This window comes from Eucyclogobius newberryi, unplaced genomic scaffold (genome assembly GCF_026437365.1).
Source record: "Eucyclogobius newberryi isolate DKJ021-1_F unplaced genomic scaffold, fEucNew1.0.hap1 SCAF_11, whole genome shotgun sequence".
Lineage (NCBI taxonomy): Eukaryota > Metazoa > Chordata > Actinopteri > Gobiiformes > Gobiidae > Eucyclogobius > Eucyclogobius newberryi.
In genome coordinates this window covers 34,987,809-35,007,042 of record NW_027315735.1, presented here as the reverse complement: position 1 = coordinate 35,007,042, position 19,234 = coordinate 34,987,809, and the positions used below count along the sequence as shown (strand labels likewise).

The 19,234-nt window shown below is 45.5% G+C and overlaps 1 protein-coding gene across 2 annotated transcripts in view; it reads left to right on the top strand.

The window, feature by feature from the left end:
- The window catches only part of htr4 (5-hydroxytryptamine receptor 4), a 198,683-nt gene that overhangs the window by 130,719 nt on the left and 48,730 nt on the right, over positions 1 to 19,234 (top strand). For both annotated transcript variants that reach the window (XM_072440041.1, XM_072440042.1), the window contains exons 5-6: positions 13,569 to 13,722; positions 18,770 to 19,234. The exon at positions 18,770 to 19,234 is cut by the window's right edge and continues 92 nt beyond it. In XM_072440041.1, coding sequence (XP_072296142.1) covers positions 13,569 to 13,722; positions 18,770 to 19,234 — 619 coding nt within the window. The remainder of the gene's footprint in view (positions 1 to 13,568; positions 13,723 to 18,769) is intronic.

Sequence of the window (19,234 nt, the reverse complement as noted above, 5' to 3'; positions counted from 1 at the left end):
AAACCAGGTCTAAAACAGGACTAAACCAGGACTAAACCAGGACTAAACCAGGTCTAAACCAGGACTAAACCAGGTCCAAACCAGGACTAAACCAGGTCTAAACCAGGACTAAACCAGGACTAAACTAGGACTAAACCAGTGCTGTCAGGGTCCTAAGAAAGCGGAGACTCAGCCCAAAGAAGAAACATCGAATTCCCCGTTTCCGTGGCGCCCTGTGGACATGTTGAAACGCTGTTTTGCACTTTCTGGTTGGTCGACGTCGGTTGCCTGAAGGTGAAGAGCGGATTTGGATGCGGCGAGCGTCTGAGTTATGACGAGGACTTGCCGGAGTTGCACTTTCAAAAGGACAAAGTTTTGCACATGGCGCGTTTGTTGTGGTCGTGGCGCGTAGGACACCGAGAGTTCAGGCACTTTCTGACCGCAAATGAGAACGTTAAGTAAGTCGTAGAGGCGGGAAATGTGTGAGTGTTGTTCTGAAGAGGCGCAAAAGGTGAAGGTCGAGTCTCATCATTTATCGGTTGGTTTTAGTCGCCAATTTGAAGACTGTCGCTGTTGCCTCCGTCGAGTAAAACAGAGCAGAAAACTGAAAATGAAAAGGATTTATACTTGACGAAGACTGAAGTTCCGGATTTTTCCGTCTGCTCTACGTCGTCTACACGCCCTCCGCACCAGACACGCCCTCTGCACCGGACACGCCCTCTGCACCAGACACGCCCTCTGCACCGGACACGCCCTCTGCACCAGACACGCCCTCTGCACCGGACACGCCCTCTGCACCAGACACGCCCTCTGCACCGGACACGCCCTCTGCACCAGACACGCCCTCTGCACCGGACACGCCCTCTGCACCAGACACGCCCTCTGCACCGGACACGCCCTCTGCACCAGACACGCCCTCTGCACCGGACACGCCCTCTGCACCAGACACGCCCTCTGCACCGGACACGCCCTCTGCACCAGACACGCCCTCTGCACCGGACACGCCCTCTGCACCAGACACGCCCTCTGCACCAGACACGCCCTCTGCACTGGACACGCCCTCTGCACCAGACACGCCCTCTGCACCGGACACGCCCTCTGCACCAGACACGCCCTCTGCACCGGACACGCCCTCTGCACCAGACACGCCCTCTGCACTGGACACGCCCTCTGCACCAGACACGCCCTCTGCACCGGACACGCCCTCTGCACCAGACACGCCCTCTGCACCGGACACGCCCTCTGCACTGGACACGCCCTCTGCACCGGACACGCCCTCTGCACCAGACACGCCCTCTGCACCAGACACGTCCTCTGCACTGGACACGCCCTCTGCACTGGACACGCCCTCTGCACCAGACACGCCCTCTGCACTGGACACGCCCTCTGCCCCGGACACGCCCTCAAAGCTTTCAAGAGCACGGACTTTGTGTCTGATCCTCAAATATAACGCCCGGACAGTTGGAAATGAGGCTCGTTGAAACAGCGAGTAAGTCAACGTTTATTAGCATAGCTGCTAGCTTTAGCCACCTGCTAACGCCCTGAAACAAACAGCCTCAGTCTGGAGTGATATATGTAAGTCCACTGGTCCTATCGTGATAAGGGACAATTTTGAATGAAAAGAACACCTGTAACAGTCACATACCAGAATATCACCCCGCGTCGAAAATACGTCCAAATAAATGCCTTTCTCGCAGTTATTTCCACACACAAAGAACAGAGTCATCAGCAATAATTGTGAAAAGAATGAACAGCGGCCAGATATTTTTCAGTTTCTCCCGGCGTTCGAGATAAAGTTCTGAATTGAATAAATACAAGTTTTGTAAAAAGACGACGAAGACAAAAGAGCAGCTGCGACTTGAATCCTGCGTCTGCCTGAAGAGCGAAGGAGGGAAAGAAAAGAGCATTTAGAACGGAGGATGCTTCTGCTCAAAGAGGGAGGAGAGAGGGGGGGAGAGGAGGAGAGGGAGGAGAGGAGGAGAGAGGGGGGAGGAGGGGAGGAGGGGAGGAGAGGAGGAGAGGAGGAGAGGGAGGAGAGGAGGAGAGGAGGAGAGAGGGGGGAGGAGGGGAGGAGGGGAGGAGAGGAGGAGAGGAGGGAGAGGGAGGAGGAGAGAGGGGGGGAGAGGGAGGAGGAGAGAGAAGGAGGGAGGAGAGGAGGGAGAGGGAGGAGAGGAGGAGAAGGAGGAGAGAGGGGGGAGGAGAGAGGGGGGAGGAGGGGAGGAGAGGAGGAGGAGAGAGAAGGAGGGAGGAGAGGAGGGAGGAGGAGAGAGGGTGGAGGAGAGGTTGAGAGGAGGAGGGTAGAGAGGGAGAGATGGGGAGGAGGAGACAGGGAGGAGAGGAGAGAGGATGGGAGAGGAGGAGAGAGGGTGGGAGAGGAAGAAGAGGGAGAAGAGAGGGGGGAGAGAGGGGCAGGGGGAGAGAAGAGGGGAGGAGGGAGAGGAGGGAGAGGAGGAGAGAGGGGGGAAGGAGAGAGAAAGAAAAGAACATTTAGAAAGGAGGATGCTTCTGCTCAAAGAGGGAGAGACGGGGGATAATGAGAGAGAAAGAAAGAAGAGAGGGATACAAAAAGAGAAACAGTGAAATTGAGGAAAGTATCAGGAAGAAAGAAAGAGGTAGAAAAAGGAATGAATGAGGGGGGAAAGAAGGAGAGAGAGAGTAAGAAAATAGAGAGAAAGAGACAGAAAGAGAGGAAGGAGAGAGAAACAGACCCAGCGAGAGAGAGAGAAGTTGGAAAAATAAATAGGGGAAGAGATAATTAGAGAAATCTGGTGCCTCAAAATAACTGAAATGATGAGCTTTTGTTCAAATATGGAGACTGTTATTTAGTCCTGGTTTAGTCCTGGTTTTGTCATCGTTTAGACCTGGTTTAGTCCTGGTTTAGTCATAATTTAGACCTGGTTTAGTCCTGGTTTAGTCCTGGTTTAGTCCTGGTTTAGTCCTGGTTTAGTCCTGGTTTAGTCCTGGTTTAGTCCTAGTTTAGTCCTGGTTTAGTCCTGGTTTAGTCCTGGTTTAGTCCTGGTTTTGTCCTGGTCTACACCTGGTTTAGTCCTGGTTTTGTCCTGGTCTACACCTGGTTTAGTCCTGGTTTAGTCCTGGTTTAGTCCTGGTTTAGTCCTAGTTTAGTCCTGGTTTAGTCCTGGTTTGCAGTGCTGCTGTTTTGTCAGAAATGGTCCAGGGTAAAGGACAGTGTTGCAGGTGACACTGGGCCCCATGTGGTCCCCTGTGGGGGCCTGTCCCCCTGGGCCCCATGTGGTCCCCTGTGGGGGCCCGTTCCGCTGGGCCCCATGTGGTCCCCTGTGGGGGCCTGTCCCCCTGGGCCCCATGTGGTCCCCTGTGGGGGCCTGTCCCCCTGGGCCCCATGTGGTCCCCTGTGGGGGCCCGTTCCGCTGGGCCCCATGTGGTCCCCTGTGGGGGCCCGTCCCGCTGGGCTCTGATTGTCCTCTCTGGGCTTCCGTACTGTGGCCGTTCTGTCACCATCAATTCAAACCAGAACCTGCAGTGGTGTAATGAAGCCAACGAGCGTGAAGCAGATGACACACATGACACTTTATCTACAGTCCAGGCTCCAGAGTCCAACCCAGACCCAACACAGGCCACACTCCAGCCCCGCCTCCTGCCCTGCCTCCTGCCCCGACCTCTGCCCCACCTCCTGCCCCGACCTCTGCCCCGACCTCTGCCCCGCCTCCTGCCCCACCTCCTGCCCCACCTCCTGCCCCTCCTCCAGCCCACACTCCAGCCCCGCCTCCTGCCCCGCCTCCTGCCCCGACCTCTGCCCCGACCTCTGCCCCGCCTCCAGCCCCGACCTCTGCCCCGACTCCCGCCCTAGGTCTAGACCAGGACTAAACCAGGACTAAACCAGGACTAAACCAGGACTAAACCAGGACTAAACTAGGACTAAACCAGGACTAAACCAGGACTAAACCAGGACTAAACCAGGACTAAACCAGGACTAAACTAGGACTAAACCAGGACTAAACCAGGACTAAACCAGGACTAAACCAGGACTAAACTAGGACTAAACCAGGACTAAACCAGGACTAAACCAGGACTAAACCAGGTGTAGACCAGGACAAAACCAGGACTAAACCAGGTGTAGACCAGGACAAAACCAGGACTAAACCAGGACTAAACCAGGACTAAACCAGGACTAAACCAGGTCTAGACCAGGACTAAACCAGGACTAAACCAGGACTAAACCAGGACTAAACTAGGACTAAACCAGGACTAAACCAGGACTAAACCAGGACTAAACCAGGTCTAGACCAGGACTAAACCAGGTCTAAACCAGGACTAAACCAGGACTAAACCAGGACTAAACCAGGTCTAGACCAGGATTATCTAATTTAAACATCACAAACCTCTATAATTGTGACATTTTTTGAGTTTTTTCATTCAAGTGGTAGAAAAATTAAAATTTTCAAACTAAAATAAGACTTTTATTATTTAAATTAAAACAAAGTCATCGTGTGGTCGAGCGGCGGCGTTGCCATGACGACTCTCATTTCAACAGCGACGTTTTGGCACTCGGAATGATGGTTGTTCCAGTTCGATCGACACGTCTCGTCAGAAACGCCGGCAGACCAGAACCAGACGCCGCGCGGTCGAGCCCGGGCGGCGAACAACGAACAACGCGCGCGGCAACGACGTTTCCCCTCGACGTGTATTGAGCGGTTCGAGGTCGGCGATGTCGGGAGGGGGGAGTGTTCGATCGAGAGGCACGCGCAGTTTCGCAGGCCGAGATCTATTTCGAGGTCGTTTTCAGCCGTGACGGGGGGAAAGTCCGAAGTCGGTCGGCCATTTTGACGGATTGAAAAGGCGGCCGGCGGTTTCATTCAATTGGTAGAAAAATTACAATTTTCAAACTAAAATAAGACTTGTATTATTTAAATTAAAATAACTGAGACGATTTCCTCCCAAAAAAAAAAAAGTCAATGTAAAGTGCTTTAAAAAGTGCATCCTTCGCCGCACAAACATCGTGCGGGTAAAGTTCAAACAGCCGCCTCCTCCTCTCACGACGTCCCAAACAGACGCGGTGGCGGAAGCGATAGCGTCCAGGCCGGCGTGTGGCGGGCGCACTCTCCTCTTTACGGCGCCAGCTCATTACTTCGGTGGCAGAGCGCGTGGCATTTGAGGGGCATCGGTAATTTAGAGCGCCGGCTGTTTGTCCCGTGGCATTAGTGAAAGGTCAAGAGCCCATTCACGCGCCCAGAATAGTGCCACTCGAAGGCTGCAGGTGGACCCACTGTTTGTCCTTTACGTCGCGTGTGCTAGTGTCTGTTGTGACGGGGGAAAAGCCAAAAGCGCGAGTTCAGCGTTTGCCCGGAATGTTCCGCGATTTAAAGGTTTCTAATGATAACGTCGTTTGGCGAGTTTTTAAGTAATTATCAAGGTTTTTCGTCAGTCGAGTTGCGGGAAATTTAACGGGTAAACGTTGAAAATTGCGGGAAGCAGCGCCACGACGGGATCCCGCTGTGATGTCATCAAAGAGCGCCGTTCCGTCAACAATGCGGAGGAACTTTGCACGCGACTTACAGCTTTTTATGACGGTTTAAACAACTATTTAACGAAATGAAGGTGTCGTCGTTCAAATCATGACTGTTGCATGATTTTGGACCTGTTTGCATTCTGGTTGCTAGGTAACCATTGTAGGTACCTATGTCAGGAAGTTAAATTGAAAACGTCACCAAAAATAGCCAAATTGGGGCAAAAACTGTCAAAATGTTGAGTAAAATCTGAAATATAATCATAATCCTGAGTCTAGTTTAATGTCGTATGAACTTTAAAGGGGACGGTATGACGTAAAACCGACTATTATTATATTTTTTAATGAGTTATTTCGCCGTTTCTACATCATTACCGTACTCAAATATCTATTCCGATTGATTCAAACGTGCGTGACATAATCCTGCTTCGTCCCGCGTTTCAGACTTGAATACTCAGTGGTTTCACCTACCCCCTGTCCCCGCCCACATCGCTGAAAAAATAAGACTCCGACTCGCACACACGGGGTTCAAAATGTTCAGTAGCCAATTGATTTCTACTTCAGTGTGGCATATTAGTGTTATTTTGCAGCATATGTAACTTTTCTGCTTGTTTCTGTTGTATTTGTTTTATTTTTTTGAGAAAACCACAGCTAAAGCCGCAATTGTGTAACTTTTTAGCCAAACTTTAGATTAAAAGTCATCATTTTGTGCAGTTGTATGTGTCCTTACTGTGAGCTGTGGGCTTGCAGCTCCACAAACCTGACTCGTACTTGTCCTAGAGGAGCTGTGATGTATGGCTTTGAATTTTATTTAACCCGGAAAGTTACCGTGGAACAATCCCGTCGCATACAAAGTCACACCGTGCGCCTTCACAAAAACGCACAAAGGTCATCGTGTGGTCGAGCGGCGGCGTTGCCATGGCGACTCTCATTTCAACAGCGACGTTTTGGCAATCGGAATGATGGTTGTTCCAGTTCGATCGACACGTCTCGTCAGAAACGCCGGCAGACCAGAACCAGACGCCGCGCGGTCGAGCCCGGGCGGCGAACAACGAACAACGCGCGCGGCAACGACGTTTCCCCGCGACGTGTATTTAGCGGTTCGAGGTCGGCGATGTCGGGAGGGGGGAGTGTTCGATCGAGAGGCACGCGCAGTTTCGCAGGCCGAGATCTATTTCGAGGTCGTTTTCAGCCGTGACGGGGGGAGAGTCCGAAGTCGGTCGGCCATTTTGACGGATTGAAAAGGCGGCGGCCCGCGGTTTCACGTCTTACACGCAAAACAGTTTCAGCTCGGACGCAGAACAATCGAAAGCAACACGAGGTATAATAAGCGCTCAATTTGAGTCCTGAAATTATAAAACAAGTGAGATAAAATCAAGGAAAACATTTGAACTGTAAAATAGCAAAAAGCGCTACTTGGACAGGATTAGTTTAACCTGTGAATCTGAAATTACCCCAGTAACCGTCTTGTTTTAAAGCCTTCTAAACACATTTAAATATGACAACAGCCTTTTAATTCATTCAAGACTTTAGCATTAGCGTTAGCATTAGCGGTAGCGACATCCTAGCGATCATCTCAGATCTCTCTCTTTTAATCCACAAAACCAAACTTTTCCAAGATGCTACTGTTGTACATCCAGATTACTTTTCTCGCTGTTTGTTTTGTGTTTTTTCTTTTTCTTTTTAAATAGTTGAAAAAAAAACAATAATTGAAATGAAAAATGGTCCGTTATTGAGTTCAAATGTTAAAACGTTTTGAATCGTTTTACTTTGAGTTCACGAGGACGATTTGCCCGGGACGAGAAACACCGACGACCTTTGTCATTTTTACAGACGCCGTCACGGTGAAGCTAACGATAAGTAGCGCGCTAACAGCCCACTTCCTGCTTCGCGGAGAATGAAATGCCGCGTGACCAGATGCAGACGGCGCGCAGCGGTCTCATTTTCACACCGAGAGCTGCTTTCACAACGTACCCGACACATTTACGTGAACACGGCTCCTTTAACCACAAAGTTTAAATGGAATAAATGCAAATAAGCTCAGATTTTACATCCACGACAAAGAAATATGACTTAATAGTGAGAGCGCGGTTGTTTTTTTTCGCGAGAAACGGCCCGCGGCGACGGCTCGGCGAGAAGAGCGAGCGAGCGAGGTCGATTTACGGGGGAAAACAATTGAGCGCTGAGGAAAAGGAGAGTGTCGGCGGAGATGAGCCGCGCTGATGGAGAGGCAAAGAAACAGATGCTGCAGAAATGTGTCAGGGCGAAACAGACGGCGACGCAATTCGTTATTCTTTCGTTTAAAGTGACGTGTGACGGGTGTTTACGATGTTCTAATTATGACTTTATTCTATGTATTTATACCTGTTGTGAATATAAATGATAGTTTTACACCGATCGAGCAGGTATTTGTGGAGAAAATGTGGACAAATCTGTAGATAAAATGACAGGAAGTGACATCACACCCAAAGTTTATGCAGAATTTACACAACTTTTTTGACTCTCTAAACATGAATTCAACAAAATAAAGTCGCGCTCATATATATGTACCCGTCAAATAAAATTAAAGCAACATTAGATGATTCCTAGTGTGATGTCATCAGTTACAAACAGGAAGTGAAATGACAGACCTGAAAAATGGGCTTTTCTCTCATAACATGTGTTTTAGTTGTATGAGTCGTCCGACCTGTAGGTGGCGCTTTTCACTTTGGTCAAATCTGCTGGAGACCTCAGCTACGTAGCATTAAAAAAGGGAAGTTAACGTGTGTAAATATGTATAAAGTCATATAAAGATCCCTGAATCCCATTTGTGTCCGACATAAAGAGTCGAGAATGCACGAATCCACAGTTTGGAAACGGTCCAGATTAATCTTTTATTGTATTTATTTTTTTAATTTCAAAATATCGCAGCTTGAAGTCAATGAAGTGTTAAACATTTTAGTCACAATAGTATGAACCTTGTATACCCAGTGTTTTTTAAACTTCCTATAAGTTATCCGTCATTTTCCTCTGTATCTACCTGCGTTGCAACAATGAAATTTCCCCATGTGTGGACAATAAAGGATTATCTCATCTTATCTCATCTTATAAATGATTTGGTGAATGTAGAAGTTTTGAAGAAAGGAAATTGCAGATGCTTCTCTTCTTTTTTTAAATAAAATGAAAAAGAAAGTAATCAACTCACACTTTTATTTGGCCTTTTCTCCCTTTTTGTGACGTCAGACCTGCAGACTCAGAGGGGAATCGATGGCTTTTGTAGTTACAGAACATGAAGCTAAAAATAGAGGAAAATGGCAGGAAAAACCTCAATGAATGAGATTTGAGCCTCGGCACATTTCTGGCAGAGGAAACACACTGCACTCGCTTTTGGCTTCAGACAATCCCGCCAAAAGAAAGTAAGAAAATCAATACAACAAAACAGCCATTGATCACTTAAAGGGTACGGGGGGGGAACTATGTCACGCCGTTCAAATATCGTATTTGTTTCTGATTGAGCTCGTGTTTGTTCAGGGAAAACGGTGCACGACTTTTTTTGGAGTCTGAGTCTGAAGCGCGACCGGTGAAGCCAGGAGCAGCTGCTGGAAAGGGAAAAACACTCACTACAAACTGGATATTTGTCAATGAAACAAGAAAACCATTCGGTGGCTAAAAGTGATGGAGGATAAAAAGCAAATACTTCTGGTTCTGCTGCAAACGCCTCGGAATCACGATCCGAAGGTGTAGAACCTGCGGCGAATATTCATCACTGTTTTACTTCAGTTAAATGTGCAGTTTGTGAAGACAATATGGAAAGCAAGAGTTTAAAATGACAGGAAGTAGAGCCGGATCCCTCTGTGATGTCATCCGTGTGCGACACAGAGACGGTTTGCGCTGCCACGCGGACGTCACCCCGGCGCGATGTCACTTCCTGTCATTTTCCGCAGACTTTTCCAACGTTTTCTCCACAAGCACCTGCTCGATTGGCGTGCGAACCTGTCAGAGGCCCTTTAAATCCCTGGTTAATTGTGGGCGTCGTGCATATTTAGTGTGACTGGCACGGAAACGGAGCCGGCTGCCAGAAAAAGCCGCTTTGAGTGAGAGGAAGACCGCGGGGGAACGGGAGTGACTGACACACGCTCAGCCCGTTGTGCAGCGCTGCTTTACTTCAGCTGTTTGCACCATTCGGTTTGGTCGAGCGCGTGACGAGAGTACGGAGCGTTTGACCCGCGCACAGGACGCGCTTGACCCATTTACCGGCCAGCGTCAGTGACCGGCACGTCGAGATACAAACAGGGAAGTGGCCAATGACTCCCTGCCCACGACACATCGCCACGACAACAGTTTTAGCGTTGTTTAAAGTGGCGTGTGACAGGTGTTTACGGTTTTCAAATGTTGACTTTATTCTATGTATTTATACCTGTTGTGAATATAAATGATAGTTTTACACCGATCGAGCAGGTATTTGTGGAGAAAATGTGGACAAATCTGTAGATAAAATGACAGGAAGTGACATCACACCCAAAGTTTATGCAGAATTTACACAACTTTTTTGACTCTCTAAACATGAATTCAACAAAATAAAGTCGCGCTCATATATATGTACCCGTCAAATAAAATTAAAGCAACATTAGATGATTCCTAGTGTGATGTCATCAGTTACAAACAGGAAGTGAAATGACAGACCTGAAAAATGGGCTTTTCTCTCATAACATGTGTTTTAGTTGTATGAGTCGTCCGACCTGTAGGTGGCGCTTTTCACTTTGGTCAAATCTGCTGGAGACCTCAGCTACGTAGCATTAAAAAAGGGAAGTTAACGTGTGTAAATATGTATAAAGTCATATAAAGATCCCTGAATCCCATTTGTGTCCGACATAAAGAGTCGAGAATGCACGAATCCACAGTTTGGAAACGGTCCAGATTAATCTTTTATTGTATTTATTTTTTTAATTTCAAAATATCGCAGCTTGAAGTCAATGAAGTGTTAAACATTTTAGTCACAATAGTATGAACCTTGTATACCCAGTGTTTTTTAAACTTCCTATAAGTTATCCGTCATTTTCCTCTGTATCTACCTGCGTTGCAACAATGAAATTTCCCCATGTGTGGACAATAAAGGATTATCTCATCTTATCTCATCTTATAAATGATTTGGTGAATGTAGAAGTTTTGAAGAAAGGAAATTGCAGATGCTTCTCTTCTTTTTTTAAATAAAATGAAAAAGAAAGTAATCAACTCACACTTTTATTTGGCCTTTTCTCCCTTTTTGTGACGTCAGACCTGCAGACTCAGAGGGGAATCGATGGCTTTTGTAGTTACAGAACATGAAGCTAAAAATAGAGGAAAATGGCAGGAAAAACCTCAATGAATGAGATTTGAGCCTCGGCACATTTCTGGCAGAGGAAACACACTGCACTCGCTTTTGGCTTCAGACAATCCCGCCAAAAGAAAGTAAGAAAATCAATACAACAAAACAGCCATTGATCACTTAAAGGGTACGGGGGGGGAACTATGTCACGCCGTTCAAATATCGTATTTGTTTCTGATTGAGCTCGTGTTTGTTCAGGGAAAACGGTGCACGACTTTTTTTGGAGTCTGAGTCTGAAGCGCGACCGGTGAAGCCAGGAGCAGCTGCTGGAAAGGGAAAAACACTCACTACAAACTGGATATTTGTCAATGAAACAAGAAAACCATTCGGTGGCTAAAAGTGATGGAGGATAAAAAGCAAATACTTCTGGTTCTGCTGCAAACGCCTCGGAATCACGATCCGAAGGTGTAGAACCTGCGGCGAATATTCATCACTGTTTTACTTCAGTTAAATGTGCAGTTTGTGAAGACAATATGGAAAGCAAGAGTTTAAAATGACAGGAAGTAGAGCCGGATCCCTCTGTGATGTCATCCGTGTGCGACACAGAGACGGTTTGCGCTGCCACGCGGACGTCACCCCGGCGCGATGTCACTTCCTGTCATTTTCCGCAGACTTTTCCAACGTTTTCTCCACAAGCACCTGCTCGATTGGCGTGCGAACCTGTCAGAGGCCCTTTAAATCCCTGGTTAATTGTGGGCGTCGTGCATATTTAGTGTGACTGGCACGGAAACGGAGCCGGCTGCCAGAAAAAGCCGCTTTGAGTGAGAGGAAGACCGCGGGGGAACGGGAGTGACTGACACACGCTCAGCCCGTTGTGCAGCGCTGCTTTACTTCAGCTGTTTGCACCATTCGGTTTGGTCGAGCGCGTGACGAGAGTACGGAGCGTTTGACCCGCGCACAGGACGCGCTTGACCCATTTACCGGCCAGCGTCAGTGACCGGCACGTCGAGATACAAACAGGGAAGTGGCCAATGACTCCCTGCCCACGACACATCGCCACGACAACAGTTTTAGCGTTGTTTAAAGTGGCGTGTGACAGGTGTTTACGGTTTTCAAATGTTGACTTTATTTGGTGTATTTGTACCTGCCGTGCATATAAATGATAGTTTTACACCAGTCGAGCAGGTATTTGTGGAGAAAACGTTGGAAAAGTCTGTGGGAAATGACAGGAAGTGACATCACACCAGGGATAGGAAGTGACATCACACCAGGGACACTCATTCCAGTCAAAGTTTATGCAGAATTTACACCAAAGAAACAACTTTTTTGACTCTAAACATGAATTAAACTAAATAAAGTCGCTCTGATATATTTTGCACAATTGTTAAGAAATTACATTAGATGTGTTTTGGCCCAGTGTTTGCTGGGTAATTTCCTGGTGTGATGTCATCAATTACAAACAGGAAGTGAAATTATAAACCTAAAAAATAAGTTAAGATAAGTCTCGGTGTCGCAACTCAAAGTAGATACAGAAAAGTACAGATAACTTATAGGAAGCTGTAAAAAACACTCATAATAGAGGAACTCTTATATTCTTAAATCAATACAAATAAAAAATAAAATAAGAATAAGAGACAAAAAAAAAAAAAATAGTGGCAAAAGTAAACACTCTTATTTACAGTAGTTATAGGCACATGAATATGACATTATTGCACTTGATTAAGTCAGTATTGCACATGATTATTTAAATATTGCGCATGGTTAAGTCAGTATTGCACATGATTATGACATTATTGCACATGATTATGTCAGTATTGCACATGATTATGACAGTATTGCACATGATCAAGTCAGTATTGCACATGATTATGACAGTATTGCACATGATTAAGTCAGTATTGCACATGATTATTTAAATATTGCGCATGGTTAAGTCAGTATTGCACATGATTATGACATTATTGCACATGATTATGTCAGTATTGCACATGATTATGTCAGTATTGCACATGATTATGACTGTATTGCACATAATTAAGTCAGTACTGCACATGATTAAGTCAGTATTGCACATGATTATGACAGTATTGCACATGATTAAGTCAGTATTGCACGTGATTATGTCAGTATTTCACATGGGTATGACAGTATTGCACATGATTAAGTCAGTATTGCACGTGATTAAGTCAGTATTGCACGTGATTATGTCAGTATTTCACATGGGTATGACAGTATTGCACAAGATTAAGTCAGTATTGCACGTGATTATGTCAGTATTGCACGTGATTATGTAAGTATTGCACATGATTAAGTCAGTATTGCACATGATTATGACAGTATTGCACATGATTAAGTCAGTATTGCACGTGATTATGTCAGTATTTCACATGGGTATGACAGTATTGCACATGATTAAGTCAGTATTGCACATGATTAAGTCAGTATTGCACATGATTAAGTCAGTATTGCTCATGATTAAGTCAGTATTGCACATGATTAAGTCAGTATTGCACATGGGTATGACAGTATACACGTGTGCAGGGCTTACGGTGTTTGTTGTAAAGTCCTAAAAAATGACCTATTCCGTGATAACATTTTTATAATTTTTTAGGAAAATTCAAAATGTATTTGCGTTAGCTGCGTTTTAGTTCAATGAGTCGTCCGGCCTGTAGAGGGCGCTTTACACATGTACAGGTGAGAAAAGTGCGCTGGTAGATGTGCAGGTCGGTGACTCCTGTACGTTCTGGCCTTCAAACCTCCTTCTGTTCGTCGACTTGTTGGAATGAAAAGCCGAAGTGTGTGAACTTCCTGTGTCGTGTTCAGGTACTACGCCATCTGCTGCCAGCCGCTGGTATACAGGAACAAGATGACGCCCATGAGAGTGGCACTGATGATCGGGGGCTGCTGGTCCATCCCCACCGTCATCTCCTTCCTGCCCATCATGCAGGGCTGGAACAGCATCGGCATCAACCACCTGGTGAGAAAATACTACAAATACTACAAATACATACAAGTACACACAAATCATACCATCATGCAGGGCTGGAACAGCATCGGCATCAACCACCTGGTGAGAAAATACTACAAATACTACAAATACATACAAGTACACACAAATCATACCATCATGCAGGGCTGGAACAGCATCGGCATCAACCACCTGGTGAGAAAATACTACAAATACTACAAATACATACAAGTACACACAAATCATACCATCATGCAGGGCTGGAGCAGCATCGGCATCAACCACCTGGTGAGAAAATACTACAAATACTACAAATACATACAAGTACACACAAATCATACCATCATGCAGGGCTGGAACAGCATCGGCATCAACCACCTGGTGAGAAAATACTACAAATACTACAAATACATACAAGTACACACAAATCATACCATCATGCAGGGCTGGAGCAGCATCGGCATCAACCACCTGGTGAGAAAATACTACAAATACTACAAATCCATACAAATATTATAATACATACAAACACAATAAATATATACAAATAAAAAGAATACAATAAAGAAAAAATACAAATCCATACAAATACTATAATATATACAACTATTACAAATACATACAAATACTATAAATGCTATAAATACATACAAACATATGCAAATACATACAAATATTATAATATATACAAATACTATAAATACTGTTAATACAATTAATCCATGTAAATACAATAAATAAATAAATATGAATACAATAAATATACATAAATATATATATATAAATATAATCAATACATACAAATACAATAAATACATCTAAATACAAGTAGTATCAAGCCAGAGCTAAACTAGGTTCATAACGTCTGTTTCCTCCATCAATCCAAAACATACACAATCCTCCAGCTCAAGTCTAGACGAAGTCGAGCTCAAGGTCTGGAGGCGTGTCCTGGGTCACTGCGGGGAGCACTGACTGGGAGGGGTCAAATGCACAGGTCACATTGCCCTAGGGGGACAAGAAAGTGAATAAAATAGCCCTGAAGATCTCGGACCCCATAGACCCGGGACATTCCGAAACCAAGTGTTTTTCTGAGCTTCAGAGGGAGAAGATCAACATGATTCATCAAACAAGTGTGAATGATGCTAAACACAAGTCCACACAGACACTATGGCATTGCGGGATGGGTCAAATGCACAGGTCGCATTGCCCTAAGGCAGACCTGGGCATTTGTGGCCTCAGGGGCAAGATGTGGCCCTCTGCATGTTTTAATCCAGCCCCTAGAAAGATTTTACTTTCTATTTTTGAACTGTCTGCACTTGTATCCTTAATAAAGATGACATGACATTAATTAAATAATGGATTCAATAGTCTGTATTTGACAGAAAAGTGATATTTTATTTGATATTTATTTATTTTTATCATTATTATTATTATTATTATTATTATTATTATTTTTATTTTTTTCACACCAATGATCGCGGGCCGGCCCTCCACTACTTGCCTGGATTCGACTATGGCGTAAAATAATTGCCCAGCGCTGCCCTAGGGGGACAATAAAGTGAAAAAACAGCCCTGAAGATCTCGGACCTCACAGACCCGGGAGCTAAACACAACTTCACACGGACACAACGGCATCGAGGAGTGGGTCAAATGCAGAGGACATCTTTGCTGCTCCTAAACAAACCACGACAAACCAGCACTAAACGCCCGTGGACAGCACAAAGCAGATTTAGTCAAGTGCATCGCTCTCCCAACACAATGCCACGCGGTTTGAATAGAGTTTGAGCCGCGGCCAAACCAGCAACTCTTTCTTTTCTCCGTCCGACGCAGGAGACAATTACCTCCCACGCCAACGCGCCGTTTTTCATGTTTTGTTTCCCCATGGCAACCGCGTCAACATGTCACGAGCGAGACGGAGGCCGGCCGCTGACACCGAACACACCACTCTGCGCCGAACGAGCGAGTGCCGGACAAAAGGCGCGGGATCGGGTTTCCAAACACTGAACAACAATGACGGCGCGTTTAATAAAGTACAGGAGGGTTTGGGCGGTTATCGGTGGCAGCGGCTGTCGTTCTTCAGTTCGAGCGAGATGGAAGGTTTTAATTATGCTTCAAGAATCGCCGCGTGTTTAGTCTGGCATTTTGTGCAATCGTAAATAAACATATAAAGTCACCGCTGGAGGAACAAATCAAATGTCCCGATGCGAACGGTCACGCGCGTCGATGTTTTTTAGGTACAAACCACAGCAGACGACAAAACACTCCGTCTCCATGGCGACGTCTTACCAAAGGCCGCTGATCGTGCGGTTTAACCCGGGATCTGCACCAGGAGCAGCACGAAACGCCATTTAAACGCCAAAGTGTTTTATGTTTCGGACTATAAGTCGCACTGGAGTATAAGTCGCACCAGCCAAAAAATGCAAATAGAGAAGAAAAAAACATACATAAGTCGCACTGGAGGATGAAATGCGGTGTGTGTGAAAATAACAAATTATATCACATATAAGTCACTCCAGAGTATAAGTAGAAGTATAAGTCGCACCCCGGCCAAAAGGTGCAACTTATAGTCCGGAAAATACGGTATACATTTCTAGCCTGATTCCAAATTGTTGCCTTTTTTTTGTTGTTATAAAGACTTGAAATAATTAGCATTTAGATGTGTTCTTGATTTGTCTCCAGTCATCTCCATTTTTAAAACGTTTTTCTAGGTTGAACGTTCACCTAACATTCTCCCGTTTGTATCCGGTCCTGAAACACTTTGATTGGCCGCGGCTAAACGCTGTGTGCGGACAGCTCGTTGCAGCCGCTGTTTACCCGCTCGTTTGACCTCCGACCTCTCAGACGGCACGCTAAGTCGGGAGCGGCGCTAATTAGCCCCGCGGAGGAACGCTCTGTCCGCCCGCGCTGCCAAAGTGGACAGACCAATCGCGGCGCTCGAGAGACCTCCGCGCTCTCCGGCGTCATCCGGTGAGGGCCAGCGGTCAGCGTGAGGGCCAGCGGTCATCGTGAGGGCCAGCGGTCAGTGTGAGGGCCAGCGGTCAGTGTGAGGGCCAGCGGTCAGAGTGAGGGCCAGCGGTCAGCGTGAGCGAGCGATGCTTTGTTTGGGGCGATATTTTATTGACACATTTGCATAAGTGACAAGCAAATGCACACAGGGCCTTTCTGTTATGTTGTAGCTTCATTTTTTACCATATATTGTATCTTGTTTTAATTTAACGTTTAGAACAAGGGCAGATTGTATTTAAGAGATTTTTTGAATTTTTTAATACATATTTTTTGCTTTTTTATTAGTATTAGTATTATTGTTATTATTACTGTATTTTTTTTAAATTATAATTGCTTTTTTATCATTATTATTATTATTTTTTATTTAATTGTATTTTATTTATTTTTTATTTAATTGAATTTGTTATTATTATTTTTTATTTTATTTTTTTATTATTTTTTTAATTTTATTATTACATTACATTAAATGTATGACAAGAAATGATAATAAAATACCAGTATATATTCATTTATTTTTTGCCAGCTGTAGTGGACCAAACAGAAAAGGAAAAGACAGTTAAGGTAAGGTAAAGGCTCAAAAATGAGTCAAATATTACAAACTTGGGCCAAACTAAACCTCAGAACTTTCACAGAAACAAAACCGACTGTCCCCAAACAAAGAACAGAAGAACTGACCCGACGTTCACACACGGGGAAATACGCTGAAAAGACACAATCAACTTCAAAACTAACTTATGCAAAGTATTAATAAGGCAATAAAGCTGTTACCAATGGGGAAATTCCAGGGTTGCTACACAAAGTAGGTACAGAAGTAAATAATAAAAAACAGAAGTATTTTTTTAAACAGATAAATTATGAAAGCTCTTATAAAACTCTTAATAAAAAATAATAATAACAATTGTAACACTTTTATTTACAGCAGTTATACGGACAGAGAATATTGCACCAAAATGATTGATATTATGTGACATTATGAGGCCCTTTGGACATTATGAGGCCCTTTGGACATTATGAGGCCCTTTGGACAATATGAGGCCCTTTGGAAATTATGAGGCCATTTGGACAATATGAGGCCCTTTGGACAATATGAGGTCCTTTGGACATTATGAGGCCCTTTGGACAATATGAGGCCCTTTGGACATTATGAGGCCCTTTGGACATTATGAGGCCCTTTGGACAATATGAGGCCCTTTGGAAATTATGAGGCCCTTTGGACATTATGAGGCCCTTTGGACAATATGAGGCCCTTTGGAAATTATGAGGCCATTTGGACAATATGAGGCCCTTTGGACATTATGAGGCCCTTTGGACAATATATTATGAGGCCCTTTGGACATTATGAGGCCCTTTGGACAATATGAGACCCTTTGGACATTAAGAGGCCCTTTGGACAATATGAGGCCCTTTGGACAATATGAGGCCCTTTGGACTCCTCCGTCTCAAGGAAAGCACTTAAGTCAAGTCCTTTGCTCACTAGTGGGACGCTAGATACACACGCTAAGCCCATTGTCCCCTGCTCTCGGTCCACATTAGTCCACAGTAGTCCACATTAGTCCACATTAGTCCACATTAGTCCACATTAGTCCACATTAGTCCATCTGCTGGACCATTGGACACTTGCTCGGACCATTCATCGTTTAAAAGACGCAAACGTTTCTGAAGAACTTGTTGAGGGATGGGATTCATGGTATCAAGCAGTCTGATGTGTGAACTTCCAAACTGTTTGTTGTTCGATTGTCGCTCACCAATATTTGAACGCGCTATATAAACATTGTCATTGAGATATAAGGAACTAAAACCAAAATGGTAAATATGTAAATGTACTCACTTATGCACTTACAGAACAAGAAAATACAGAGTTTCATTGTTTAATTTGCTGGTCCTCAACCTCCTTAATACTTCTGATTCTAGCCGTTCATCATTTTATCCATTCCAATTCCATTCTGCCGAGGTTTTAAAGCACCTTAGTTGCACATTAAGAGTTAAACGCTACGATGGCTTCACCGTCCCACCTTTACCTGGCGTTCACCTCCGTCTTCCTCTCCTGCAGATCGAGGAGCGGCGCTACAGCGAGGGCAGCAACTCCACCGTGTGCGTCTTCATGGTGAACAAGCCCTACGCGCTCACCTGCTCCGTGGTGGCCTTCTACATCCCGCTGGTGCTCATGGTGCTGGCCTACCAAAGGATCTACGTCACGGCGAGGGCCCACGCGCTCCAGATCTCCATGCTGCAGCGCGCCGGCGGGGCCAACGTGGACTCGGCGGACCACCAGCGGAACCACCGCATGAGGACTGAGACCAAAGCCGCCAAGACTCTCTGCATCATCATGGGCTGCTTTTGCCTGTGCTGGGCGCCGTTTTTCGTGACAAACGTGGTGGACCCGTTCATTGGCTACACGGTGCCGGAGCAGCTGTGGGCGGCCTGCCTGTGGCTGGGGTACATTAACTCCATGTTGAACCCCATCCTCTATGCCTTCCTGAACAAGTCGTTTCGCCGTGCCTTCCTCATCATCCTC